A 25,861-nucleotide genomic window follows, 5' to 3' on the forward strand; every position below is an offset into this window, starting at 1 on the left:
GCCATACAGTGATTGTATCTTTTGTAGGAAAGTGGTAGATGTTCTGTAAGCAGCTCAGTTTGAGTAGTTTGAGCAGAGTCGGGGAATTGGGAATGATTACTGAACTGAGAGTCCGAGTGTTGTACCTCTACTGCAAACTCTGAAAATGTTACTTATCCTTTCCTATACTTTTATATTAACCTTCTGCTGTATGGAACCCTAAAACTAAAATGAAGCAACTTATGAACTATTCTTTCATGACTATCTATGCGTGGCATTGCTAATGTATCCGTTTGATGACAAATTTACTATTTCTCACTCTTTTCACTATCACTCAGGTTCTGTCTGGAAAATCTATGGGGAATCCTTGAAATGTTAATATAATGCTTACAGATGACCACGCTATCTGGACTAAACTAACACAATCATTGTCTTTTCATTCACTCCTTAACACTGGGATTCATTGTCCAATGACCAAATAACAAAGGGCTACCCTGAAAATACCAAGACTGCCAGTGTTAACTGATATAGAATCTCAGGTGATCAACCAATTTAGGAATTGTCTTTGGTTTTATTTCTTTTATTCTTGACCTTCTTTGAACCTAGGTGGTTCAAAGCATGTGCTAATTGCACCTGTAAAGTATACCATTTTTCAAAGCTATCTTACAAGGTTTTTTCCCCCCCATTTCTGAGGTATTGATTTATCTCTCCTTAAATTTTTCCTGCCAACTCGTTTTCTTTCACCTCTCCTGCCTCCTCTACCGCCCTGTGCCCTTTAGATAAAGACTTTCCACATGATTCAGTCTTAAGGTTCTTGCTGGAATTCAGAGTGTTGTGGAGCAGATAATTTATTACTTATTGACGTGTGTGATTTTGGAACATAAGTCATGAGCATGGTCTTTGCAATGTCACACCGACATTTACCAGCTAGTTGTCATGAATTTGATTATTATGCTAGATGTTCAGGTTGCAGAACACCAGTGCTAGAAGGGCTCACAGCAGTAGAATCGTTCATTTGAATATCCATCATGAATGAAGGATATTAATAATACATCATGAAATAACTTTATTCTTCTGGCTTGAGAATATGGAATTTGGTCCTGAAGCTGAGGGGTACTGTAAGACGGACAAAGCAGAGTATCCCGTTACAAATTAATGAAGCAAGAAAAATGAATGGTACACTTTTGGAAATAGACAAATCATCTCAGTGCAAGCACATAATTGTACCAAAGGGGAATTTGTCCTCCAGGGCACTAGCAAAGTGCCATGTGCCCCGCCTTAAGAAGTCCTATGATAAGATTCAAGTTTTTGAAGGAAACTAGCAGGAGCATGAGTGGTGATGGTGCTTACAGCAGAGAAAGGTCAGCTGGCTTTTCAAGAATCTAAGCATATGAGTCAGAAAAGTGGGACTGATGCATCTATACATGTTGCTGATTCCCAGTACTCCTTTGGTAGGTTGTTGGAGAGAAGCAGGAAAAACTGCACCACAGGCAACCAGCCATGGATTTAAAACTAGGCTCTAAAGTGAAGTACTGTGAAATATTGACCCAATTACTCAATTATCCAAGTCTCGGTGTCCTCAATTAGAAAACAGAGCTTAAAAATTGTTCCAGAGGTCAACATTATGACATAGACAGTAAAGCCACCACCTACCAACTCAAAGTCCTGGTCGCTCCACTTTCAGGCCACCTCTGTGCTAATGTGCCTAAAAACGCAGTGAATGATGGGTCAAGTAGTTGGACCACTGATATACACATGGCAGATCTGGAAGAATTTCTTGGATCCTGGCTTCAGCCTGGCCCAGCCCTGGCTAACAGTGCTATTTTGGGAGTGAATAAGAATAAGGAAGTTCTCTTCCTCCCTCTCTCTAATTCTGGCACTAAAACAAACAAATAAATATTTAGCAAATGGTTCATAATTGTTGCAGTTGACAGAAAGATTTAGTTCCTGAACTAGATAGAATTATAAATCCATAAGTATTAAGGTAATGGCACTAAAAGGACAAAGAATTACTATATTTATAGTGAACACTTTGGAAAAGGTCTGGATTGATCAGATTAGTCTGGGATATTAGGGAAAAGCATCATGGTTTTGCAAAAACAGACATAGCCACAGGTACCTATGCTGCCGTTTAACACTCTCTTTTGCCTTAGGACTCTTGACATCATGAAAGCCTTCATCAGATGTGAAACCTACGGGGTGATAGATATTGGATTACAAACATCTAAATCTTCTCTCATGACAAGGTTAGCTTCTTTCAGCCACTTCATTTTAGCAGTGAAAAGCTGATTAATACACTAACTTGTAGGATTATTATGAAAATTACATTATAATTATATGTCAAACTCTTAGATTGACGCTTACATGGTAAATGGTTAACAAACTGTTAGTCATCACTGTGTTATGACAAATCTTTTCTTTGTGAGCACCCCTACCTTCACTACAGGATAATATAATACTGCCAACATAAGTAGGGTAGAGACTGATATTTTTCAGACAAGGAATTTTGTTCCTTCTGCTTTCCCCCAAATTTTGCCTTTCCTCTCCTTGTCCCCTCCCTCTGTCAATTTCTACTTTCTGATCATTCCCTACATCACATTTCATTTGTCTTTTCCTTTGAAAAGAATTGGCCAATGAAATCGACCTGTGGGGCCCGGCGTGGTGGCGCAGTGGTTAAGGTCCTCACCTTGCACCCCTGGGATCCCATATGGACGCTGGTTCTATCCCGGCAGCCCCGCTTCCCTTCCAGCTCCCTGCCTGTGGCCTGGGAAAGCAGTCGAGGACTGCCCAAAGCTTTGGGACCCTGCACCCGCGTGGGAGACCTGGAAGAGGCTCCTGGCTTCGGATCGGCATAGCATCGGCCCATTGCACTCACTTGGGGAGTGAATCATCGGAGGGAAGATCTTCCTCTCTGTCTCTCCTCTCTGTATATTCGCCTTTCCAATAAAAAAATAATAAAAATAAATCTTTAAAAAAAAATCGACCTGTGATGAGACAGTACTCTCTCTTCCCAGCGTGTAAGGGTGTGATCACGTGTCAATGGAGTTAATTATGTTGGAGACTATAGTGTGTATCACTAAGTGACTCTTCCATTTGGTGTTAATTAATTAGCACTCCATAAGGTAGGCAGATACTGGTCATCATCCTGATTCAGAAGCACAAAGAAGGCAACAGAAAGGAAATGATTCAATAGGATTCAAAAAGAGAACAAGTAACAACTCTGAATGTAAAAATATGCATTTTTAATCACATTTATTCTCCACAAACATGATGATTAACGTTAAATTTTAAAATAATTGGAAAAAATGTTATATGAACTGTTCATATGTTTCCATATTAAAAATTCAAACATACCTTCACTTGCATGCCTGTCTCTAAATATGTTTTTGGGGTGGACGCTGAATCCTTCTATGTCGTGAACTGAAGATGCCCTCCGAATGCTGCAAAGGCTTTCCTTCGATCGTGAGTGGGTCAGCTGGGAGCTTGACTGCAGCATGTCAGGATAGAGCCGGTCCCATTGCCTTTTGGGGGAAGAATGGTCAAGGGGTCCAGAAATATTCACCAATGGGGAACATTTGCTAGGTTGTATCAAGGCTTTTGTGTCATCTGCTTCAGAGGGACTGCAGCTTTCTTTTGTAGGAGACTTAAAGTGCTTCATGGCGACTGAATCATCACTGTGTTTGGATGAATCGATTACTACCACGTCAGGGTCTTCTTGGGGCAAGGACTGCTTTCTGTAAGTAAGAACTCTCAGACCAGGAAATTTGAACCCAAAGAGTTTCCCTGCAAACACAAAGAGAAAAGACTTTTATTATAAGACAAAAGGATGTGTCCCATAACAAACACTCTTGATTCATATTTAAATATCATCTAAAAAGAATTATTAATGAATACTTAATTTGGTAAGTTTCAATTGAAGTGAGAGAAAAATCTCTGAGATTAATGAGATAAATTGCAACTGGTAAGAAAATAATAACATAATAAACATGAAATCATGCCTGTGATAATATTAGGAGTATCCCCAATGCCAAGAAAAAAAATGGAATGAAAGAAGACTTTTGTTTTAATGACTTAAAATACGTATTCAAGTGCATTCATTTTTGTGAGAAACTTGAATGAATGCATTTTAAATATAGTAAAGAAGAAATAGCACATAATGTCAGAATAAATGAATGTGTTGTGTGTGTGTGAGAGAGAGAGAGAGATGTTAAGGTACTAGGATCAGAAGTAAGTGAGTGAATTCAGGAGCCAACTTCACATACCCAGAAGCTTTGCTTAATGTGACATAATGAATGGACTTTTAGTGGGAAAGATTGACTCCATGCTTGTGACAAATTTCTCATTTCTTCTGTTATTCTTGGAAAAAAAAAACTTTGGTTTTAAGGAGAGGTGTATAGTGAGGAGAAGAACTTGCTTTTTCTATTATGTTTTTATTCTAAAATTTGTGCATCTGGTGTAAAATGCTATGCATATATCAACATGAATGAATCTCAGAAGTAAATAGAAACAGTAAAATCAGAATATTAATTTAAATATTAGCTATTAAGTATAAGCATCAAAACACTAAATCAGAATACTAGCAAGCCAAGTCACGCTTATTAAGCATGCAAATTAAATAATAAGTTATCATTTTTTCATTCTTTAACAGTTAGAAAAGAAAAGAATGGAGGCTGACAATCCTTTCTAGGATTTCACATTGTGAAAAAGTCTTTGGGAATTAAACTGGCAATATTTATTGAGGTGAATAATATAAACTATTCAATTAGTACAGAAACCCAAGCAAAAAAATTGTAAAAGCTGAAAAAAATATGACTATTACAGAATGATTAGATTACAACATAATTATGCCTTAAATTGTGACATTGTATGAGAGAATGCTCACAGGTTGTGATTGAAAAGTTTTTCAAATATATCGGTAAGTTAACTGCAAGTTCTAATTCTACTTATGTTTGACATTATTTTCATTAAAGGCAGCAAAATTTTGTCTTTTTTCATGTAAGTTATGGCAGCAGAGAATGATGCTGTTGAACACAACACACTGCAATGTCATTTATCTCAATGGAAGCATTTGAAAGTAGAATGACTATCTCCTTTATACATTACAAATGCTTGTACATATATGCAATTCTTTTGTAAATCCCAAAATTAATGAAATTACTAAAATGTTTACACCTCAAAGTAAATGAAATTAGGGAAAGCATCGGAACAAGAGTCTGTACTCCAAAGTCTCTTGAACATTGTTTAGAAGAAAATACGAAGCTTGTGTTTCCTGCTGCCAGTGTAGTAGTCTAGCTTTGTGTCATTCCCCAACTTTATACTTGTATATATTTATATATACATATATACATATACCTATATATACATATATATGTATGTGTGTGTGTGTGTGTGTGTGTATATATATATAACTACATACATTGGCCTTCCAGGTCATCGCCTTGTTTCTTCAGGCTTTCATAGCTTCTACCTTCTTAAAATCTTTAAGAATAATGGATGCCATTGTCATGTATATGCACTGAAATTTTCCCCAGTGCATTGAAGATGCTTCCAAATCATTAAAGAGCAGTCTCAATGAATGAACTTTTGTCTATTTTGAGAATATTCTTCCAGTGGATGGTCTTAGTTGCACATATTTTCACTCCAATTTTGTGCCATAACCCATAAACTTCTTTCTCCAGCTTGCTTCTTTTCCCTAAGTTCCAAACCTATATTACTCCCATCCAAGTAACTCTGCTTAGCTTCTGTGATGCAAGGCCTAAAGGCAACCTTAAATCTTTCATAGCCTCTTTCCAAGCCCAGCCATTTCTCGTATGGGAATTTTACCACAGTCTGTGCAGCCACATATGGTTGACACTTGTGAGGCATATTATTAACTTATTTGAGAGAGAGAGAGAGAGAGAGAGAGAGAATATCTTCCTTCTGATTCTCAACTGGGTCTGCTCAGTAGGTGACAGGGATTCAACCACTTGAATGTGTTTGCTTGCTTGCCAGCATACACATCAGTAGGAAGCTAGAAGTAAGAGAAGATCCCATACTGGAATCCATGTACTCTGACCTAGGATGTAGGTACCCATAGGCTGCCCCTTGAGTGTTAACTGTTTTCTCACAGTCATCCCCTGATTTGTATCCCCATCAATCTTTTAATTATGTTCACTTCACCTCCCATATGTATTTTCAATGTTTCCATTTCTCTTCTCCACTGTTATGCTCAACCTATCAATGCAATGACATGCCAATCACTTTTTTCATACATATACCAGTAAGGTTTGTCCTTAAGAGATAATTTTTATCTTTGAAAAAAATCGATTTTTGATCATCTAGGCTAGCATTTACTCAACCCTACAGCAGCTTTGCCTCCAGTAGCTTCATGCTTTGGGAACAAGGACAAAATAATTTTTCTCCTGGAGCTTCCGCTCTACGATTCTAGAATTCAGCCTGAGTGACTTTCAGTTCTCTTAAGGACTCTGCATTTTCATTTGCAGTTGTTGTTGTTTCCTTTAGATGCCTTTTATTCTCTCTCCCAAGCTCATCTTTCAGGTTATTTCCTGAGGAAACAAAATCTTTCCTGCAGGACCTGGCTAGCAGACCTTTCATAGCTGTCACCACAGCTCGCAATAATACATACATTGATTTTCCGATTGATGTTTCCCACGCTTTGGACTCCAGTCCTCCGCAGAGTGGGCTATTTGTTTGGCCTGCCACTATCTTGCAACCCTGATAGAATGCCTAAGCTAGGTAAATGAATTTCCACAAACATACGCTAAGCCAAACTGATGAAGGGCTCATTTAGGCTGTGGAGAAATGAAAGCATTACTCTGAGTATGGTAATTAGAGAGTCTTAATCTCCTGGACTTATAGCAACTGATATTTTCGAAAAATTATTGATTGAGTAGAATTAAATAGCTCATGGAAATGGTAAGCTCTATTCTATGCCCTACATATTTCATAAAGTTTGTATTGCTAATTTCACTTTTTACAAAGGTTTTTTGTCCAACCATTCTGATTCTGGCAGATATAAAAACTATCAAACTCCTTATCATGTGGTGAGGTTTATGTAAATCATCTATTAGAGAAAACTAGAACAGAACAGACTATTTTTTAAAAAGACTTATTTATTTTTATTGGAAAGGCTGATATACAGAAAGAGGAGTGACAGAGAGGAAGATCTTCCATCTGCTGATTCACTCCCCAAGCAGCCGCAATGGCTGGAGCTGAGATAATTCAATGCCAGGAGCCAGGAGTTTTCTTCCCGGGTCTCCCACAGGGGTGCAGGGTCCCAAAGCTTTGGGCCATCCTCCACTGCTTTCCCAGGCCAAAGCAAGGGAGCTGGATGGGAACCAAGGTTGCTGGGACAAGAACCAGCACCCATATGCGATCCCAGCACATTTAAGGCGAGGACCCTAGCCACTACTTAATCATGCTGGGCCCAAGAACAGGCTATTTTGTTGTTGTTGTTGTTGCTGTTGTAACTTCATTTGTGGTCCAATAGGTAATACTAAAATGTAAGTGAAATATAACTTATTTGGCAGTGTGGTAGTTTAATGTTAAGCCACACAGGGAATAGCAGCATCTCTGACTGTAGATGCTGGTTCAGTTCTGACTTCTGTATATCGGATCCAGCTTCCACAAACGGTGTGGGAAAAATAGAGGAAGACAGCCCAATTTCTTGGATTCATGTCGCGTATGTAGGGATCTGGACAAAGTTCCTGGCTTTGACTGTGGTCTATCCAGGAAATTGCAGCCATCTGGAAAGTAACCCAGGAATGAAAGATTTCCCCATTTCTCTGTAACTCTTTAAAAGTTAAATATTAACACATAACAGATACTCCCTGAGAATACAATGTACTGACTTATCAAGCCCCAAGTGTACTCAACGTTAAACTCTGGATTAATAAAGGAAGAAGAGAAGAACCAATCAGTGCAAATTACATTAAGTAACAGTGCACCATGGTAAGTGTTCAGTCAGCACACTTGTGTATTTCTACTGACAACTCTTACATGTTCGAGTAAATTGCCAAGTTAAAAAGCTGTGAACTGCTTCAAAGTCATCTGATTAGTTTTTAATGTTCATGAAATTGAGTTACAAAGCATTTACAAATCAAATTCGCGAGCTTATTACAATATATTGAAAGTCAGTGTCCACTTTTATTCATTCTTCCTCAGCAAACACAATCCTCCTGTAAAAACAGTGCAGGAACTGTTCAAGATTAATGACCACATAAGGTCTTTAGTTTTACTCCTATTCTTTAGTTATATCCAAGGTGGCACAGATGGTTTTTCTGCATCACTAAGTTAATTCAGGCATGTTATATTGCATTACAGATTTAGTTATCTAACTATAGTTCATCTGGAAAGGATACACATTGAGAACTTTTTCTCAGTGTTAGCATTTTCAAGCATGAGATGTAGAACGTAGATGAATGTAATAGTGTTCTGGATCTCAACACTTGAAAGCATCTTGGCAACTTAATCATTCAAATTTTATGTTTGTTTTCTAGATAAAATATTTAAATTGATAGTATTTAGCCTTTTATGTACTAAAAAGCTTAATAACTCTGAAATAAGAAGAAACAGAATACAGTTTTTCATGCAATTTTATCCATTTCAAAATTTTATAAGTAGCTATTCTGTCTGCTTAGTTATTAACCTATGTCAATGTATAACTCAACCAGAAGGTTTTAAAACATGCTACATGTTTAAAGATGCTGTAAATAAATTTAGAAAATTGTGTTTCATATGTCATGTTCCATGTCTAATACAGAGCTATGTACTTCTCAACAGAAACCACACATAAGTATTTGACAATTTTTGTCTTTGAAGAACCTAAGACTCTCACTTCCATATATATTGTCAAAGAATAAGATATTTGACCACATCAAATAAGAAATAGTGTAAAGTCAGAATAAATAAGATAACAAAAAATTTTAATTAATTTTAGTTTTAACAAAGGCATAATGCTTTTTCAGATCATGAATATCCTTATGAGGATGTGATGAAATTCCTGACGTTTCTATGTAAGTGTAGACAAAAGCATGCAAGTTGCTTACGATTTCAGAGGTGAACGACAAGCCCTCCTTCCCACAGCTGGCGCTCCTTCACACTAGCTTCTCCTGATACCCATTTACTAACCCTTGCCACCTGGAGAAGTTCTCATTGATCTGAACCACACTGTTTTCCTCCTCTTCTTTGCGAACTTTTTCTTTACTGAAGCTTGGAAGGCAATTATCATGGAAGTCATTTTTTAAAAAGATCTATTTTTCTTTATTTTGGAAAATCAGATATACAGACAGGGGAAGAGACAAAGACCCTCCGTCTGCTGATTCACTCCCCAAGCAGCTGCAACAGCTGGAGCTGAGCTGATCTGAAGCCAGGAGCCTGGAACCTCTTCTGGGTATCCAAGGCTAATGCAGAGTCCCAAGGCTTTGGGCTGTCCTCTGCTGCTTTCCTAGGCCAGAGGCAAGGAGCTGGATGGGAAGTAGGGCCGCTAGGACTAGAACTAGCGACCATAAGGTATCCTGGAGCGTGTAAGGTGAGAACTTTAGTGCTAGGCTACTGCACCAGGCTCATAGTCAATTTTTTAAAATCTCTAGTCATCATTAAATTTTAACAATATATCTAATAACATCAGCAACAATGTGGAAAATATTAAGTATTTTATTCATCAAATTTTCTTATAACTGTAAATTCTCAATTATATGCTTGGTTAAATTTTCTTTAGTTCTACAGCTATTTAGAGCTTTGATTATCAAATAATTCTGCAAACAAAGGATACGAATTTAAATTATAAGCATTTTATTCTTATTTGAGTCTATATAGTCGAATTATGGACTATAAAGAAGAGGAAAGGTGCATTCAAACACTAATGTAAAGTAGAGACTACAGTGAGGTAATGAGAGGTATGTCAATGGTGTCAGTGTCACGAGATAGATGAATGAAAGTTGTGGTAAAGATCAAAAAGTGAGCTCTCCCCTTCACTAAGGACAGGAACAGCGTAAGGGTGTCTACTGCAACCTTAAAAATAGGCTTGCAAAACTTTAATATGAAGTACTCTCAGGAGGTGTATCTATAAGGAAGGGTTAGGAAGAAGAGGTTAAACTGTTATTCAGTGCAACTACAGTTTCAGCCAATCCTCCTGGGACTGGAAGAACCCTTTAAAGTTACGATCATTGGAAGCAAGTATATTTGGCTTTGTGTTCCTGTGTCAGCCAGTCTGACTTCATCACCTTGGGAAGAGCACTTTCATGCCTTTAGCTACAATTCCATAAGCAGGCAGAACTGTGTAATCAAATGTCCTCAGCAGTTTGTACTTGTACCCAGTACTGAAAGAGACAAAATCGTCTTTTATTCTGCATTAATTATACTCTGAGGTGTGGCAAATTAACACAAGAGTTAAATAACATCTGAGTTGTCTGAATTCCCTATCAGAATGCCTGAGTTTGAATCTTGGGTCTGGCTTCAATTTCAGACTCCTATAAATGCACACCTTGGGAAGAAATCTCTCTCTCTCTCTCTCTGATTTCAAGTACATTACAAAAAATTAAAAAAAAAAAAGATCAAAAACTTAAAGTATGTGGCTCTTATTAAGACACCTATAAGCTATCACAAAACAAATAGCAATGTTTTAATTAACATTAATATGCTCTTCTAAAGTCAGGATACTACAAATTGGATATTTAAGTGGTAGGCTCAAAACAAATGCTTGGGGAAAGCATTTGATTTAGCAGGAAAGACACTAGTTCTGATGCTCATATCTCATAATGGAAAGGGCGGGTTTGATGCTCAATTCTTGTTCCTGATTCTAGTCTCTTCTCAAGGAACACCCTGGAAGCAGCAATGAGTGCTAGTCCAGTAGCTGGGTCCCTGTTGACCTGAGGAAGACCAAGATTGAACAACTAGTTCCTAGTTTCAGATAGTTAGGAAGTGATCCAGTGGATGCTCATTCTGTGCTTCTCTCTCTGTCTCTAACCGTTGTATCAAAAATCAAATAAAATGTGAAATTTGGGTCTGGTGCAATAGGGACTAAAGCCTTGCCTTGCATGCTCCGGGATCTCATATGAGTGCTGGTCTATGTCCTGGCTGCTGTATTCACATCCAGCTTTTTGCTTGTGGCCTGGACAGCAGTAGAGGATGACCCATTGCCTTGGGATCTTACATGTGCACAAGAGATCTGGAGCAGGTTCCTGGCTTCTGGTTTCTGATAGGCTCAGTGTTGGCCATTCCGGCCACTTGGCGAGTGAATCAGTGGATGAAGGATTTTTCTCTCTATATCTCATCTGTATTTCTGCCTTTCTAATAAAAATAAAGAAGTCTTTTAAAAAGTCAGCATTTTATCCAGCTAGATAATACCAGATGGTTTGGGCTGCATTACTTTAATCCTCAGTTAGAAGAGCAAAAGGTCAAATTCAGGAGGAGAAACAGGGGGAATGATTGACATGTCTTTTATTCTTTAAAGGAAAATTTGTATACAGACACCAGTTAAAAAAAAAGAGTAAGCCTTTAATACACTTCAGTTTGTAAGCAGGTTTTGAGACTTAGTGTGGGCTGCTGGAACAACTTGGAACATTGTGAAGCAAGGCTGTAGTCAGCACACAGATTGGGGGAAATTGCCATTCAAGGTGAATTCTGCATTAACCAAGTGGCCACACTACTTAGTGAATGACAAATGGGCCAGCTTGGCCATTGCAGTCATGCTGTTTGTGATAAAGAAAGATCACTATGGAACCCACTGACCTGAAATACGAAGCTAAATATGGAGCCCCTTAAAGGAGCACATATAATCGCTTATGTTTTGAGAGGCTAAGAACCCTGTGACATTTCCTAGGGCAACAGATACTAGAGAAAAAGCATGCTCCTGTAATAATGCAGTGAGTGTGGAAACAAACTGGAATATGAAAGAAATGTGTGTCCTAAGGCAGTGGGCAGAGGTCAAGGGAAAGTTACTGCTTCAGCAAGGCGTGAGCACAGCCCAAGCGACAGCAGTATCTGAGAGCTGCTGTGGACTGCTGCTCAACAGCTGCTGCTGGCTGAGAGTCACTGCTTCCATTCTGGCTGGGTCATCCTGAGAGCAAAGAAGCAGAAAGCACAGATCTGGAGAAGGGAGAACACAGCACATCACAGTAGACTGCTTTAAGCCTTTCAAGGTTAAAATGTTTTGAAGAGAAAGAATTGGAAATTAAAGAACACATCAGTATTGTCTATATACAATTATGTTTCCATATACTTTAAATAGCTGTCAAATCAAAGCTTATTCCTCTTTCATAGTTCTTCCCTTTTCAAATGCCAAAGTAAAGGTTTTCATTCAAGTCCTGTGTTAGCAGCTTAACCTTAATCGATTCTGGATGATCATACAATCATCACATTGACAGGGATTCTCTTCATGAACTGCTTCAACAGCAGTTACCAAGATGCTAAATGATTAGGACTTGTCCCTAGTTTAAATGTTGCTAAGTAACAAAATCTTCAAATGATATGCATGGAGGCTTTCTGATGTGCCTATGCTTATTTGAGTATTCAGCAACATCCATTGTTAATGAATGAATAATGCACTTTCTTTCCAACTCTTGGTAATTTTCTTGGCTTTAGAAATATACAGGTTGTTCAAATCCAAGGAGGGAATTATGAATATACTTTATTGTAGTTATGACTGAACTTTTCCCATATATCTTCTGGCAAATATGACATAGACCTAATTGAGCATCAAATTAAATCTTTACAAAGAAGAAACTCCAAAATACATGATAATTGTAAACACTAGTTACAGTGTACACCCTTTAATTAAATTCAACTGAATAACAGATTATTTCTATACAATGTTTTCTGAGTGGGGAGCTCTGTTACTATAGTATTTCTTCATTTTTGAAATAAATATGACCTTTAACTCCAGTGGAGAACAGTTAAAATACTGAAAGTCTATTTTATGAACCAGCTATACAGATAATTTATTTGTCGCTACGCTTGAAGTCTGGAAACTAAAAGACAAATTTGAGGACTAGTGTAATTACTAATGCAAATATATATTTGCAGTGATAATTCTCCAGAGTGAGTGCAAATCCCATGGTGTTGGGGGCTAAGGAGTTAAAGCGCTCCTTAAGCTGAGCAGTAACAGGAACTGGGTTTGAGGCTACAGCAGAAGCTCAGGCTGAAAAACACCCAAGACTAACTGGCCTCAGCTGTATCCTATTGCTTGGCTAAAGGACTTGTGGGGAAGAGTATATAAGGAGAGGTGCAGGAGCAATAAAGGGAGACTTTGGAGAGACTTCTACCATCTCTGGTCTAGTGTTGGTGCTTCATTCCCCAGACATTCTCCCTATCCATGTTACTGGCTCTGCTGGTCAGAGCACCCATGGATGTATTTTATTGGCTTAAGCAGATAATTGTTTTAAAGACCAGTTGTGTTTCATCTCTTTAGCTGTAGCTTCAGTCAACAATTTTTACAACAATTGAAACTTTTATTTAGGTAAAAAATGGAAGTAAAATTGTCCTTGATTTGGAGAGTATAATTTAAATCTTTCAAAGAGGTTATATTAATAGTAACTGAATATAATTACAATAAGAAATCGAGTTTTTGCAATTTGGATAAAAGAAAATATTATAAAATCTGCATTTCACAATTCTTTGCATTTAGTTTCATTCAAAATTGTAATTTTATTTAATTATTAACTTAGACGATGATTTTTCTGCATTCCAAAATAATGTAAAGAACAACCCTGGTGGCTGGACTTCTGTATTCCTCACTCAGTTGCTCTGGTATGGTGCCCACAAATTTGCATTTTTAATATGTCATAAGGTGATTCTGCTGTTCCTTACCCTTGGAGAATCATTGACTTGGAAAAATCTGGCTGATGATGAAACCCATGTGACTGCACAGGCAGATGTGAGCAATTGTTATCTCATAGGGAATATTACTACGAAGGCGGAATAAAACCTCCACTGAAACGCGACACCCCATAGGAGATGAGGCTGAAGAAGTCTCAAAAGCTATTGCCTTTCATATAAGAGACTTTTAAAAATTTCATAGAAAATGGACTTGAAAGCTCATATACGGAAAATTTTAAAAGTGGCTGAGCAGCATGGGGAGGGAGGGTAGCGACAGAGGAAGAATGGATAATGGGTGCCATGGCATAGTCAAAAGCAGGAAGTGCTAGTGTTCCACAGCACAATGGGGGTGACTGTGGCTAAAATAATGTGTAAGACACTGCATGAAAAACTGGAAAATCTAGTTTCCTGATTTAATATATGATATATAAAATATATTCTGATGCATACATATCTGTGCACTGTACATACACATATGCATACATACTATACTGTACTCCATAATCATATGTAAGCATTAATAACATATTTAATAATTTTCTAAGAATGTTTTACAACATCCTTCTGTTATGTTCTCATAGGGTTTCAGAGTATTGCACTTTTAAGAGTTAGAGAATGAGTGTAAAGACTATAAATAATGGAGGGCCCAGTGCCATAGCATAGCGGCTAAAGTCCTTGCCTTGAACACACCAGGATTCCATATGGGTGTCACTTCTAATCCTGGAAGGCTCCACTTCCCATCCAGCTCCCTGCTTGTGGCCTGGGAAAGCAGTGGAGGACGGCCCAAAGCCTTGGGACCCTGCACCAGCATGGGAGACCCAGAAGAGGCTCCAGGCTCCTGAATTCAGATCGGCTCAGCTCCAGCTGCTGTGGCCGCTTGGGGAGTGAATCATCAGATGGAAGATCTTCCTTTCTGTTTCTCCGCCTCTATGCTTAACTGTCTTTCCAATAAAAATAAATAAATCTTAAAAAAAAAAAGTATAGTGTTGTGATCTGAAGTACGACATACAACCCTGATGAATTAAGTTGAAAGCAGGAATCACATTTCTGAGATGACTAACTCATCCCAAAACAGCAGTACTGAGCATATAAGTAAGAATTTTAACAGGCATCATGAAAGAGAAATAATGAAGCAGTGCTCTTGAACACCTTTCACCACCTTTTGGTTGAGAGAAAAAAAGATTAAAAGGAAGGATACTTGTAGCTGGTTTCTGGTTTGGGTAGCTTGCACGCGGATAGTCTTTCGTGATATATGAGGAGAAAGAATGTTTGGTGGGATGAACTGGATGCTAGCGAGAGAGGAAAACAAGCTTTAGCTGGAAAGGCTAAATTTTTCATAAATATGAATTTTGAAGTAATTTTCAAACGTTTTCAAGAAATGAGTGGGCTGGAGACACTATGGGAGAGGAGCCAGCACTGAGTTGGCCTACACAGGGTGAACCGAGATGGTGAAGCAGGAGGACATACCAAAAGCAGCTGTGTGCTTGAGAGTAAGCGGAACAAGGAAATGACTTTGAAATAGTTCCAGAAACTAGATGAAGATAGAGTGCATGCCATGGGATTTAAGAGAAAGAAGAGAAATGAGATTCAATGTACAAGGCCCCATCAACATACAGGGTAATGGAGAGAGCACAACACGGTGCTCAGTGACAAGGAACGGATTGGTGAAGATAGCTAAGTGGGCATGGCTAATCCAAATGTCTGTGCGAAGGGAAGGCACAAATCACATGCAGGAAAACATGCACACACACACACTCACAGACATGCACACACACACACACACACACACACACACACACACACACATACACAGAGACACACAGAGATGGACACTGACACACATACAGGCACACAGGCACACACACAGACACACAGAGATAGACATACACAGACACACACACATACACAGAGACAGACACACAGAAATAGACACACACTCACACACATACAGACACACAGAGATACACATACAGACACACAGAGAGACAGGCACACTGGCACATACACAGAGACAGACAGACACACATATGTACACAGAGACACACACATACACAGACATACAGAGAGACAGATATGCACACAGACACACACAGGACAAAAAGAAAGGCAGGTGAGAAATGCAGTGAAGTAGAAGTGCATACAATGTATACCTCACGTAAGAGGACAGTGATGGCCAATATTTCGTTGCAGTGTATTGTAAATATGTGGGATGTGTAATTGGCTACATTTTTAAAGAATAAACTAGACAGCTTCACTTTTATCTGTGGAAATTGTCAATTTTTACAAACTTGGCAGCACATTAAACTAATTAAAACTTTAATATGATGTGACATAAACAAAATGTGTCTATTGAAATGTAATTTATTTATTCTCAGCCTCATGAAAATGAGCAACAAAAAGAGGGAGAAACCAGAAAACACTGGCAAAAAAGGGGCTATAGTAGAAGACAGATTTTAAAAGAATGGAAGAGGTGTAAGTGGAAATTTGAGTTTCACTAGGAATTTGCCATCACAGGATGACACATATTTGTTGAGGGTGTGTTAATGAAGGAATTTCTGCACCATGTCCAACCACTCAAAGCTCATATCCATCTAACTTCTACCAGCACCCCACCACTCTGTGGCTTAAAACCTGAGCCTGTCTATGGGAGAACAAAGAAGCTGATCTGAGGTCAGTCTCAAAAACGTCTGGTGCACTCTTTTGTACTTGTCAGGGTGATTAAAATTTGTGTTTATATGAACCAGAGTGTGACAATAGATTCATCTGCAGAGTTTGAGAAATGCAAAAATGAAATACTCTCAATTTAGAATAGAATTTAGAGAGTAGATGTGGCAGTATGGATTAAGCTCTGCATTGATGCTGCATCCTCTATCAGAGCCAACCAGCTTTCTGCTAAAATATCCTTAGGGGCATCAGATGATGACTTAAATGGCTGAGTAACTGTCACTCAGTGGAAAACCCATGTAGCATTTAGGGCTCCTGTCTTCGGCTTGGTCCAGCCCGGACTCTTGCAGTGGACAAGCCAAAGGAAAATCTTTCTTTCTTTGTGGATATATTGTTGAAGTGGGCAAAAAAGTAAACTAATGCTAAAATAGTTTAAGAAACTGGATTCAAGAGTTGGTATTGGGGCCTGAACCTAGTCAGATAGTCTTATGTAGAACACAGCCAGCTAAGTTGCTAGGTTGAAAGACCCTTACAGGTAGTTGTATTTATGAAACTTCATTAGTTGACTCAAATGTGCTGTATTTATCAGTCTGACAATACTATCAATATAACACTTTCTTCTAAATTTACTTCATTTCAGGGAATGTAAATCTTTTGTTTTTAGTTAGTCTTATGTTTGGTAGTTAATACTTTTATGAAAAATTAGTTTGCTATAGGAATATGCTCATTTTTATTGAGTAGAGTTCTTGTGCCTGTTTTTTCCTGAGAATATATTCAGCTCATAACAGTCATATTTTGTGAGCTATCTTTCTTATTGTGTGTTTGGCTCAGTTTCGTTTTTTTAATCTTTTCAATTTAAAACTTTGCTTAAATTTGTGTCATTTTGGTTGTCCCTTCATTCTAAAAGCTTATTTTGTCTGCTAGAAAGACTCACATCTTCTCAAGTCAATGATATCCTTTTCACTATTACCATCATTCAAATTTTAACTTTGTGGGGCACCAATGCATGCACGCATGTGCACACAAACACACACACATACACACTCACTCATAAGTATTCAAACTTAGCTTAGATATTTGCTTAACTGAAAGTGCTAACCAAAAAATTTATTTTATGTATGCTGTCACGTAGTCCTTTGTAAACACAGTTCCAAATCAGATACAAAAACTTATACTTGGACTGTGATTTTGAAGAAACAATATTAACTGTTTCGAGGACGCAGTGTTTCTGTAAGAAGAAATATATTACTTTGGTGTCCGTCTTTCTTTTGCACTCTTTATCTGCCCTCCGTAAAAGCAAGATTTGAAATAGCCAAACAATATCAATGCTTTACACTGGTGCTGATGTTATACTTTAACAAAAAAGAATGTTATACAAAAAACAGATCTAATTGGATTAGATCTAATTGAAATCATCACACTGTTAAAGGAAAACATAGGAAACACTCTATAAGATATAGAGATAGAGAAAGAATTCTTGAAAAAGACATCAAAAGCACAGGTAGTTAAGACCAAAATAAACAAAGGGGACCACATCAAACTAAAAAAGCTCCTGCACAGCAAAGGACATGATCAACAAAGTGAAGAAGCAACCAACAGCGTGGGAGAAAATCTTTGCACAGAGCACAACCAATAGGGGACTAATATCCAGGATTTACAAAGAATTTCAGAAACTGAGTGACAGCAAAACAAAATCCTGTTAAGAAATGGGTGAAGGAAATGAACAGACAATTTTCAAAAGAACAAATTCAAATGGCTTAGAATATGAAAAAAGTGCTTCCTAGCTATTAGGGAAATATAAATTAAAAAAAAAACATATTGAGGATTTACTAAACTCCAGTGAGACTGGCCTACATTTAGAACTCAACTAACAACCCCTACTGGTATTGATGTGAGGAGACCAGAACCCTACTGCACTGTTGTTGGGAGTGTAGGCTAGCACTACTACAGAAATCAATATGGAGATGCTAAGAGAACTGAAACTGAAAATAAACCTGCTGTACTACCTACCTATCCCAGTTCTGGGAATATATTCAAAGGAAATGAGATCTGCATATGAGGATGGGATCTGTAATATTATATTTATAGCAACACAATCTACAATAGTAAAGACATGGAAACAACCCAGATGCCTATTACAAGAGAAGTGGATAAAGAAACCATGTTAATCCACTGCATGAAATACTACTGAGATATTAAAAAGAATGAAATTCTAACATTTGAAAAAATGGTCCCAACTAGAGATCCTTATGGTCAGTGGAATAATTCAATCCCAAAAGGACATATATCATAAGTTCTCTATTATATAAAGAAATTTTCATGCAAAATAAAAGAGCAATAACACTTTCAATACTGTTTTTGCTGCAAATCATGGATTTTGATAATTTTATTTATATTTTTCATTTATTCAAAATAGTTTATTTCTCTTATTAAATTATTCACTGACTCAAAGATCATATAGAAACATTATTCTCTCCAAGAAGGATTTTTTGTTTTCTTTTTTATTTCTTCATCCACATATTTGTCATTTAGTAACATGACATTTAACTCCTTGGTGTTGAAAATTTTTTCTACCTTTATTCCTTTGTGATTTTGTTTTGTGGCTTTTCGTTGAAGGGAATGTATAGTAACTGTGAAATGGAGACTATCATCCAGATGTAAGGACACAATGCAGTATGCATCTATACTTCCAGATCAATGATGGACTCCCAATGAAAATGTTAATATATCTTGACAATAGGATGATGGACTATCTGCCATTGTCCATACTCACAATGTCAGGATACACTTAAGCAGCAGAATTATGGATGTATGACTGCTTATGAAGGACTGTACTACTGTAATAATATAGTGAAAATAAGTTGGGGGCAGGGAAGTTGGCTAGGCGGTAAGGGAAATTCCAGAGCCTATGGAATTGTATCATAAAATAAAAAATAAAACTAAAGAAAGTAAAAGTAAGTAAATCTTTAAAAATAAATGAATAAATGCAAGTATAAAAAATTAAAAAAGAAAGAGGAACACCAAAATTTACCAAAAATGAAGAAGTATGAAGAATTTATTAGATAGTATCAGAAGCTCCCAAGTATAATTTGTCACTCTTAGTTTTCTACTTGACCTATCACCAATTCTTCACAAGTTGACATTAAGTAATGAAAGAAAGGTGTATCAGGGCCAAATTTCTGATTGTAAGCAATGGACCTCTGAGATGCTCAGGAAAAAATTTTATCTCCACATTTATGTTATCTTCAATGATTTCCTGCATAAGTGACAGCTGTGGCTTAGAGAAATCACTCATATTCACAAAATAAGGCGCAGACTATTTTTTGAATTTGTTATGACATGCACATGAGGTATTGTTTTAATCATGAGATAAGTAGCTTAGACTGTATCCTGGCAGCTTAAGATATCTTATATTCAGGGAAACAAATTTTTGTTTCTCCATTGGCAGTTCAGTTTCAAGTAAACCCATTGCTTTTTTAAAAATTCCATTCTCTACCATTCTGTTAATATATGTTTCCCCTTTCACTTCCAACCCAATGAACTACTAAGAATTCTACTGGAAATTTTGAGAAACCTCGAAGAAACTGAAATAGACATGTCTTCTAACACATTATGTTATTGATATTCAAGACAGATAACAGGGTGTGATATTAACTGAAATGCACTCCTGGGAATCATCTTATGACTAAAATTAACAGAAGAATCAATAACCAAACCACAACAGCCATCAATACAAGAAACAAGATATTGGAATCAGGATGTTTTGTAGCATTCATTTCGCTTTCAGTCTTCTGGGAGATTAAATTGATGATTTTGATAGTATTTCCCAGTTGATACTGTTCATTTTTAGATGAAAAAATGTTAGTTTATAGTGTTTGGTGTACTTATTCAAATATTGCCTTAATAAAGTATTATATTGTTACTTAGATATACCTAAGTAAGTAGAATAATATGAAATCTTACTAGCTGATACATATTTTGTTTAGTATTATCTTAGGTTTGTAACATAAGCTTTGGTGACCATGCTTGCTATATCTATCAGAATTTACACTTAATATAGCTATTTTTTCTCAAATGATGAATCTGGCAGTAAAAATTCCAGTTTCTCAGACATTGACACGTGTTCCTAAAATCCATGTAGATTGATAAAAGTACCCACTTGCCATGCCTGTAGAGAGCTCAAACATATAAAACTACAAAACTATATATGTTTGGATGGGAAAATACTTATGACCTGGGTTTGACCCAGGAGAGCACACTGCAGCAGAGTTAAGCAGAAACTAAACTAAAGCAGGAAAGTAGCAATGTTTCCTTGTAATGACAGACCATAAGGCATGCTGAGTTCCTCATAAAAGTATGCCACACATTGAGTAAGTGCCCTAAGTGTTCAGAGCACTCTTCACTAGGAGCCAAAAGAAGGGTAAAACAAGTACACAAGATGGTGAGGTACCAAGATCAGATACATAGGCCTGTCAGCAAGGATGGCAGCAGATCCCTTGCCTGCACGAACTGAAGCAATGGAAGACTGAAACAAGGCAATTACACGTGGACCCCAACAGGCATTATATCTGCCAAGACTGGTCAATCTGGTCCTTTGTATTATTTCTCAAATATTAAAACAAATTAAAATACAAATGTTACTCAATATAAAGATGAATTATTGTGAAGATGAGTAATAGAATTATTCCAAATACCCAAAGAAAGACAAACACAGAACACAACAACCAGAATAACACTTAGTGAACAAAGGGAAACATAAGATAAATAAATACTGTAAAAAAGTGTATTTCGGGTGGAAATTTGGTATAGATAGGTGTAAGACTTCACGGGATATCCTTAACACCTGTAGTCATGCACACGGTTCCAGTCATCGTTCTACTCCTAATTCCTGCTTCTGACTAAAGTGCACCCTGGAAGACAGCAGGAATGGCTCAAGTAGCCAGTCCTGTCCCCTCACCATAGGAGGCCAAGATGAAGTTTTCAGTTCTTTGTTTTAATTTGACCCAGCACCAGCTATCACAGAACATTTGGAGAGGGACCAGGAAATGTCTTTCAACCTCCTCCTTTCTCCTTTCCAAATAAATAAAACAAATTGTAAAATGTATAAAATTTGAAAAAGTATACTTTAATTTATAAAATGTTACCAGAAAAAAGTCAATTTTATTAGTAAATGTAAGTGCCTGCTGCATTTGTTCTCATTGAAAAAGAAGTTCTTATTATATTCACTTAGGCTAAAAAAACAATCACCTAATTTCATATTGTGCAATTGAGACAAAGACGGAAAGGTAGTTTAAAATACGGTGAGAAAATGAATATGGGCATTATGTCCACAAAGAATAACACATCAATCTCCTTTGTGAACACAGATAAATACCCAAATATTAATCTTAGATAACAAAATCCTACAGCATATTACAAAATAAAATATATGTTTTATTTTTTTCGGGGATTCAAGAATGGCTCCATGTTGATAATTCCTTTGTAAAATTTACCATATATTTAATGAAAAGAAGACCTCATATATTTCCATAGAAGCATTTTACAAAAATAGCATGTTTTTCAAAAGATTTTACAAATGTCAGCACCCACTCTGAATGTAAGTCAATGAAAATCTCCTTAAAATTATATAACAGATGCAATTCAGCACACTTGCCACTTTACAAATTAATGGAGAACAATGGGAACATTTACTTCAAAACCAGAGACAAGACTTGATGCCCTCAAATCATTTCATTTAATGATAAATTGAAGATAGTAACAGGTGTACTTAGATTAAATATTACATGTACAAGAATTAGAAAGGAAATGTAAAATAATCTTTATTTTATATTATAGAACTTGAAAACCTTCTGAGAGGCAAAATATATGGACTGCAGGCTAAAGTAGTTCACTTAAGATACTGCAAAACAATTGTAATCAGAAAAAAACATTTGCCTCCACGTGAACAGGAAGTAATCAGAAAATGTACCCAAATGGAAGTTCCCATTTACAAGAATGGCAGATACCAGAAATTAGCATGAAATGAAAGAAAATAATCTTAACATTCTTAAAAGACACAAACTTTGGACTGAAAAAAAAAGATGTACCACATTCTTGGATCAGTTGCTTCAACATAAGACTCCAATTCAGCTCAAATTAGTTTATAAAGTGAATGTGATTCTAGTAAAAATTCTGAACGGATTTTTCCTAGATCTACACAAATTGTTTCTAACATTCAAATGGGAAATTTATAAAAAAAGAAAACCTCCCCCCAAATATAATCAAAACTAATGGGGCTTTACCAATAGTGCTGTAACAGTGTAAGCTGTAGGTGTTAGCAGTGTCATTCTGTAATGTGAACCAACCACCAGGACAGGACAGAAAATTCTCAAGTAGATAGGCACATAAGGCTTAGCAAGTGACAGAAATGACGTTAAGTTATTGATGAAAAGGTGAAGGTTTTAATAAATGACGTGAAAACAAGTAGGATGTCACTGATTAAAAAAGAATTAAATGTAGTTTTGTAATGCATATAAAAATTAACTTAAAATGTACTTGAGTTTCTAAAAAATTAAGCAATGCAAATTCCAGGAAAACAACCATGAATTTATTTATAATATTGTCATGGTGAAAGCTTTTTAAATTGTGATTTAAAGATTCAGTAGTTATCATTGGGATCTACTCAGAAATGTAGCCAAATTTCAAAAGCCAAATGAAACAAACCTTTTGCATAACAAAAATAATGAAATAAGACAAATTATTTTCTGGAAAAAACATTTACAACATAGTCAACAAACAGACCATTGAAAAAAGGGAAATGTGTGTAAGAAATGGACAATTGACAGAAAAAGCAATGCTCACTGTGCTTACCTCCATGAACCTTACTCATAAGAAGAGAAACATAGGCTGAAACTACTTGAGGTACTTCAGCTCATTTACAATGTCAAAATTCAAGAATACATTTTCCTGATTTTGGAGCAGTGCAAATGGTGAAGCCTCATAAGGGAACTTTAGTATATGCATTTATTCTTTGACCCACAAATCCCATTTATAGGTCTCTTTCATGTAGAAAAATATGTATACAAATACGAAAATATTATAGGCACAATCCATTTCCTCAATTCTTACAATGGCGAAATTTGGAAACCACCTAAGTGCCCATCAGTAGGCACTGATTGGATAATTTTTGGAGTACTGATGTTAACTGGCTTCCCAAGAAGTTAAGAAATTTTGCAACACAACAAAAGACAATGTCAGCTTTGGGTTTCTTATAAAAAACTTCCTTTACTTCAATACAAAGGCATTTTGAAAACTGAATATATAAAACGTATTTGTCTTATCACAGTAGCAGACTCAGAAGAGCATTGTGTGCATGTCGCCTTTACTTACGGTTTACAGATTTGACTGGTAATATGGGGTTTACCCTCTCCGGGGAGGTCGCGCTTTCCTCATCTGTCACATACTCAAAATTAATGATGAACATCATGGCCACACCCTCTTGGTTCTTCACTGGAATGATGTGAGTGTTACAAATGAAAGTAGACCCTAAGGAGATGAAAATGAATGTTAGATAAAATACGCCTTTATTTGGAACTACCGGTAAAATTACAATATACAGCTACATACTTTGTATCTTATATATGATCACGAATATCGTTTAGTTAATATTTCATGTCAGATTTACTTATCCGAAATGTTCCTTGTTATGAGAAATATTGAAGTAAATTCAATAATTACTTGTGGAAAACCAGGATATGAATTTATGTTTGTTTTCATAGTCATTCCCATAATAGTTTGCAAGAAAAATTGCATTCCTTGGCATTCTACAAAATATTCTTAGCTTTTCTTCATGTGCTTTTTTTTGTAATTGGATCTAGAAGACATACTGCTATATATTGAATGAATGTAATACATGTTTCTGTCATTTTAAATGTGGCAGCAAAGCAAGGTATTTTCTTTCTGTGCGATTTCTTGAATATAAAATTTTAAATTATTTAGTTTGTCTTATATATTGCCCAATATTTTTTTTTGTATGTGCAGATTGGCAGTGTCCAAATATAGAGCATTTGTTTGTTTTGATTTTTAATCTTTTATAAAATGAAAAACTGTGTCCATTTTTCATTCAACTTAATCCTTTCAGCCAAGATGATGATATTCTGAAATGATGATGATGTTCTGAAAGCAACATTATTATGACTATAAGGCATATTTTACTAAAATCATCTGCTTAATACTGTACGTGTATAATACATAAAATCTATTTTCATTACAGGAGTAAGATTACTTTTTAAAAGTTACGTAAGTTTATTGAAAAGGTAAATTTACAGAGACGAGAGACAGAGAAATATCTTCCTTTTGCTGATTCACTCTCCAAATGGCGGCAATAGCCAGAGGTGAGCTGATCTGTAGCAAGCAGCCAGGAGTTCTTCCGAGTCTCCCAACTGGGTATGAGGGCCCAAGGACCTGAGGCATCTTCCACTGTTTTTACAGAACACTATCAATGAGCTGATTTGGAAGTGGAACTGCTGGGACACAAATCGGTCCCCATATGGGTTGCCAGAATTGCAAGCCTAAGCTTAGCCTCCTGTGCCATGGGGTTGACTTCATGAACACTGTACGTAACTAGACTATCCATTTTCCATCAAAAAACCTTAAGATTTAAGACACAGAGAACATAGAGACTTCTTCAAATGAATTATTTTCTGATTGACTCCCTGGAGTTGATGTCTAGCATCCACTCAAAGCGATTTCCTCACATTGCTACTCTCTAAATATTTTCTTTAGTTATCCTAATGGAAACCCCACAAGCTACAGATTGTGAGTTTCAAAGCATGAACTATATGCAATGAAATTATTTCACAAATGACTCTTTATCAAAAAGATTTATTTAAAATTAGAGTGGCAGAGAGAGATTTTCCAACCACAGTTCAATTTGATGGCTGTAACAGCTTAGGCTGGACCAAGCAGAAGTCAGGATCTAGGAAATCCATCTTGTCATATCACCTGGATGCCAGTGACCCGAGTTATTGGACTAGTTTTCATCACCTTGCTAGGTGCATTAGAATGAGCTGGATCAAAAGCAGGGCCTCCAGGACTTGAACCATTATTGGATCCTGACATTGTAAGTGATGGGTTAACAACACTGGACCCCAGGAGGGATTCTTAATCATTCAAGAAATGTTGTGCCTTTTAACAGATGACCGAAATCATGCTGAATCTTGAGGTGAAGGATGGTTCCTGTATAAGCAGGTGCAGGGTAGGAGCAAGGTTGAACTGTCATGGCATTTCAGAGGGAGGCTTGAGTATGGATAGGATACCTGAAGCCAGGAAGCAGGGGTGCTAGAGGATAGGTCGAGGATTCTCCTGGGGGTTTGAGATTTGCAAAGGTTAGCAAATGTTAATGTTCTACAATACCACTTTGTAA

At 36.8% G+C, this 25,861-nt stretch overlaps 1 protein-coding gene across 2 annotated transcripts in view; it reads right to left on the reverse strand.

Moving 5' to 3' along the window:
- Window positions 1–25,861, reverse strand: part of KCNH7 (potassium voltage-gated channel subfamily H member 7) — a 436,066-nt gene that overhangs the window by 122,557 nt on the left and 287,648 nt on the right. For both annotated transcript variants that reach the window (XM_040971656.1, XM_040971657.1), the window contains exons 3-4: window positions 23,827–23,982; window positions 3,334–3,762 (exon numbers count right to left, since the gene is read on the reverse strand). In XM_040971656.1, coding sequence (XP_040827590.1) covers window positions 3,334–3,762; window positions 23,827–23,982 — 585 coding nt within the window. The remainder of the gene's footprint in view (window positions 1–3,333; window positions 3,763–23,826; window positions 23,983–25,861) is intronic.

This window comes from Ochotona curzoniae, unplaced genomic scaffold, assembly GCF_017591425.1.
Source record: "Ochotona curzoniae isolate NIBS_2020 unplaced genomic scaffold, NIBS_Ocur_1.0 contig_2210, whole genome shotgun sequence".
Classification (NCBI taxonomy): domain Eukaryota; kingdom Metazoa; phylum Chordata; class Mammalia; order Lagomorpha; family Ochotonidae; genus Ochotona; species Ochotona curzoniae.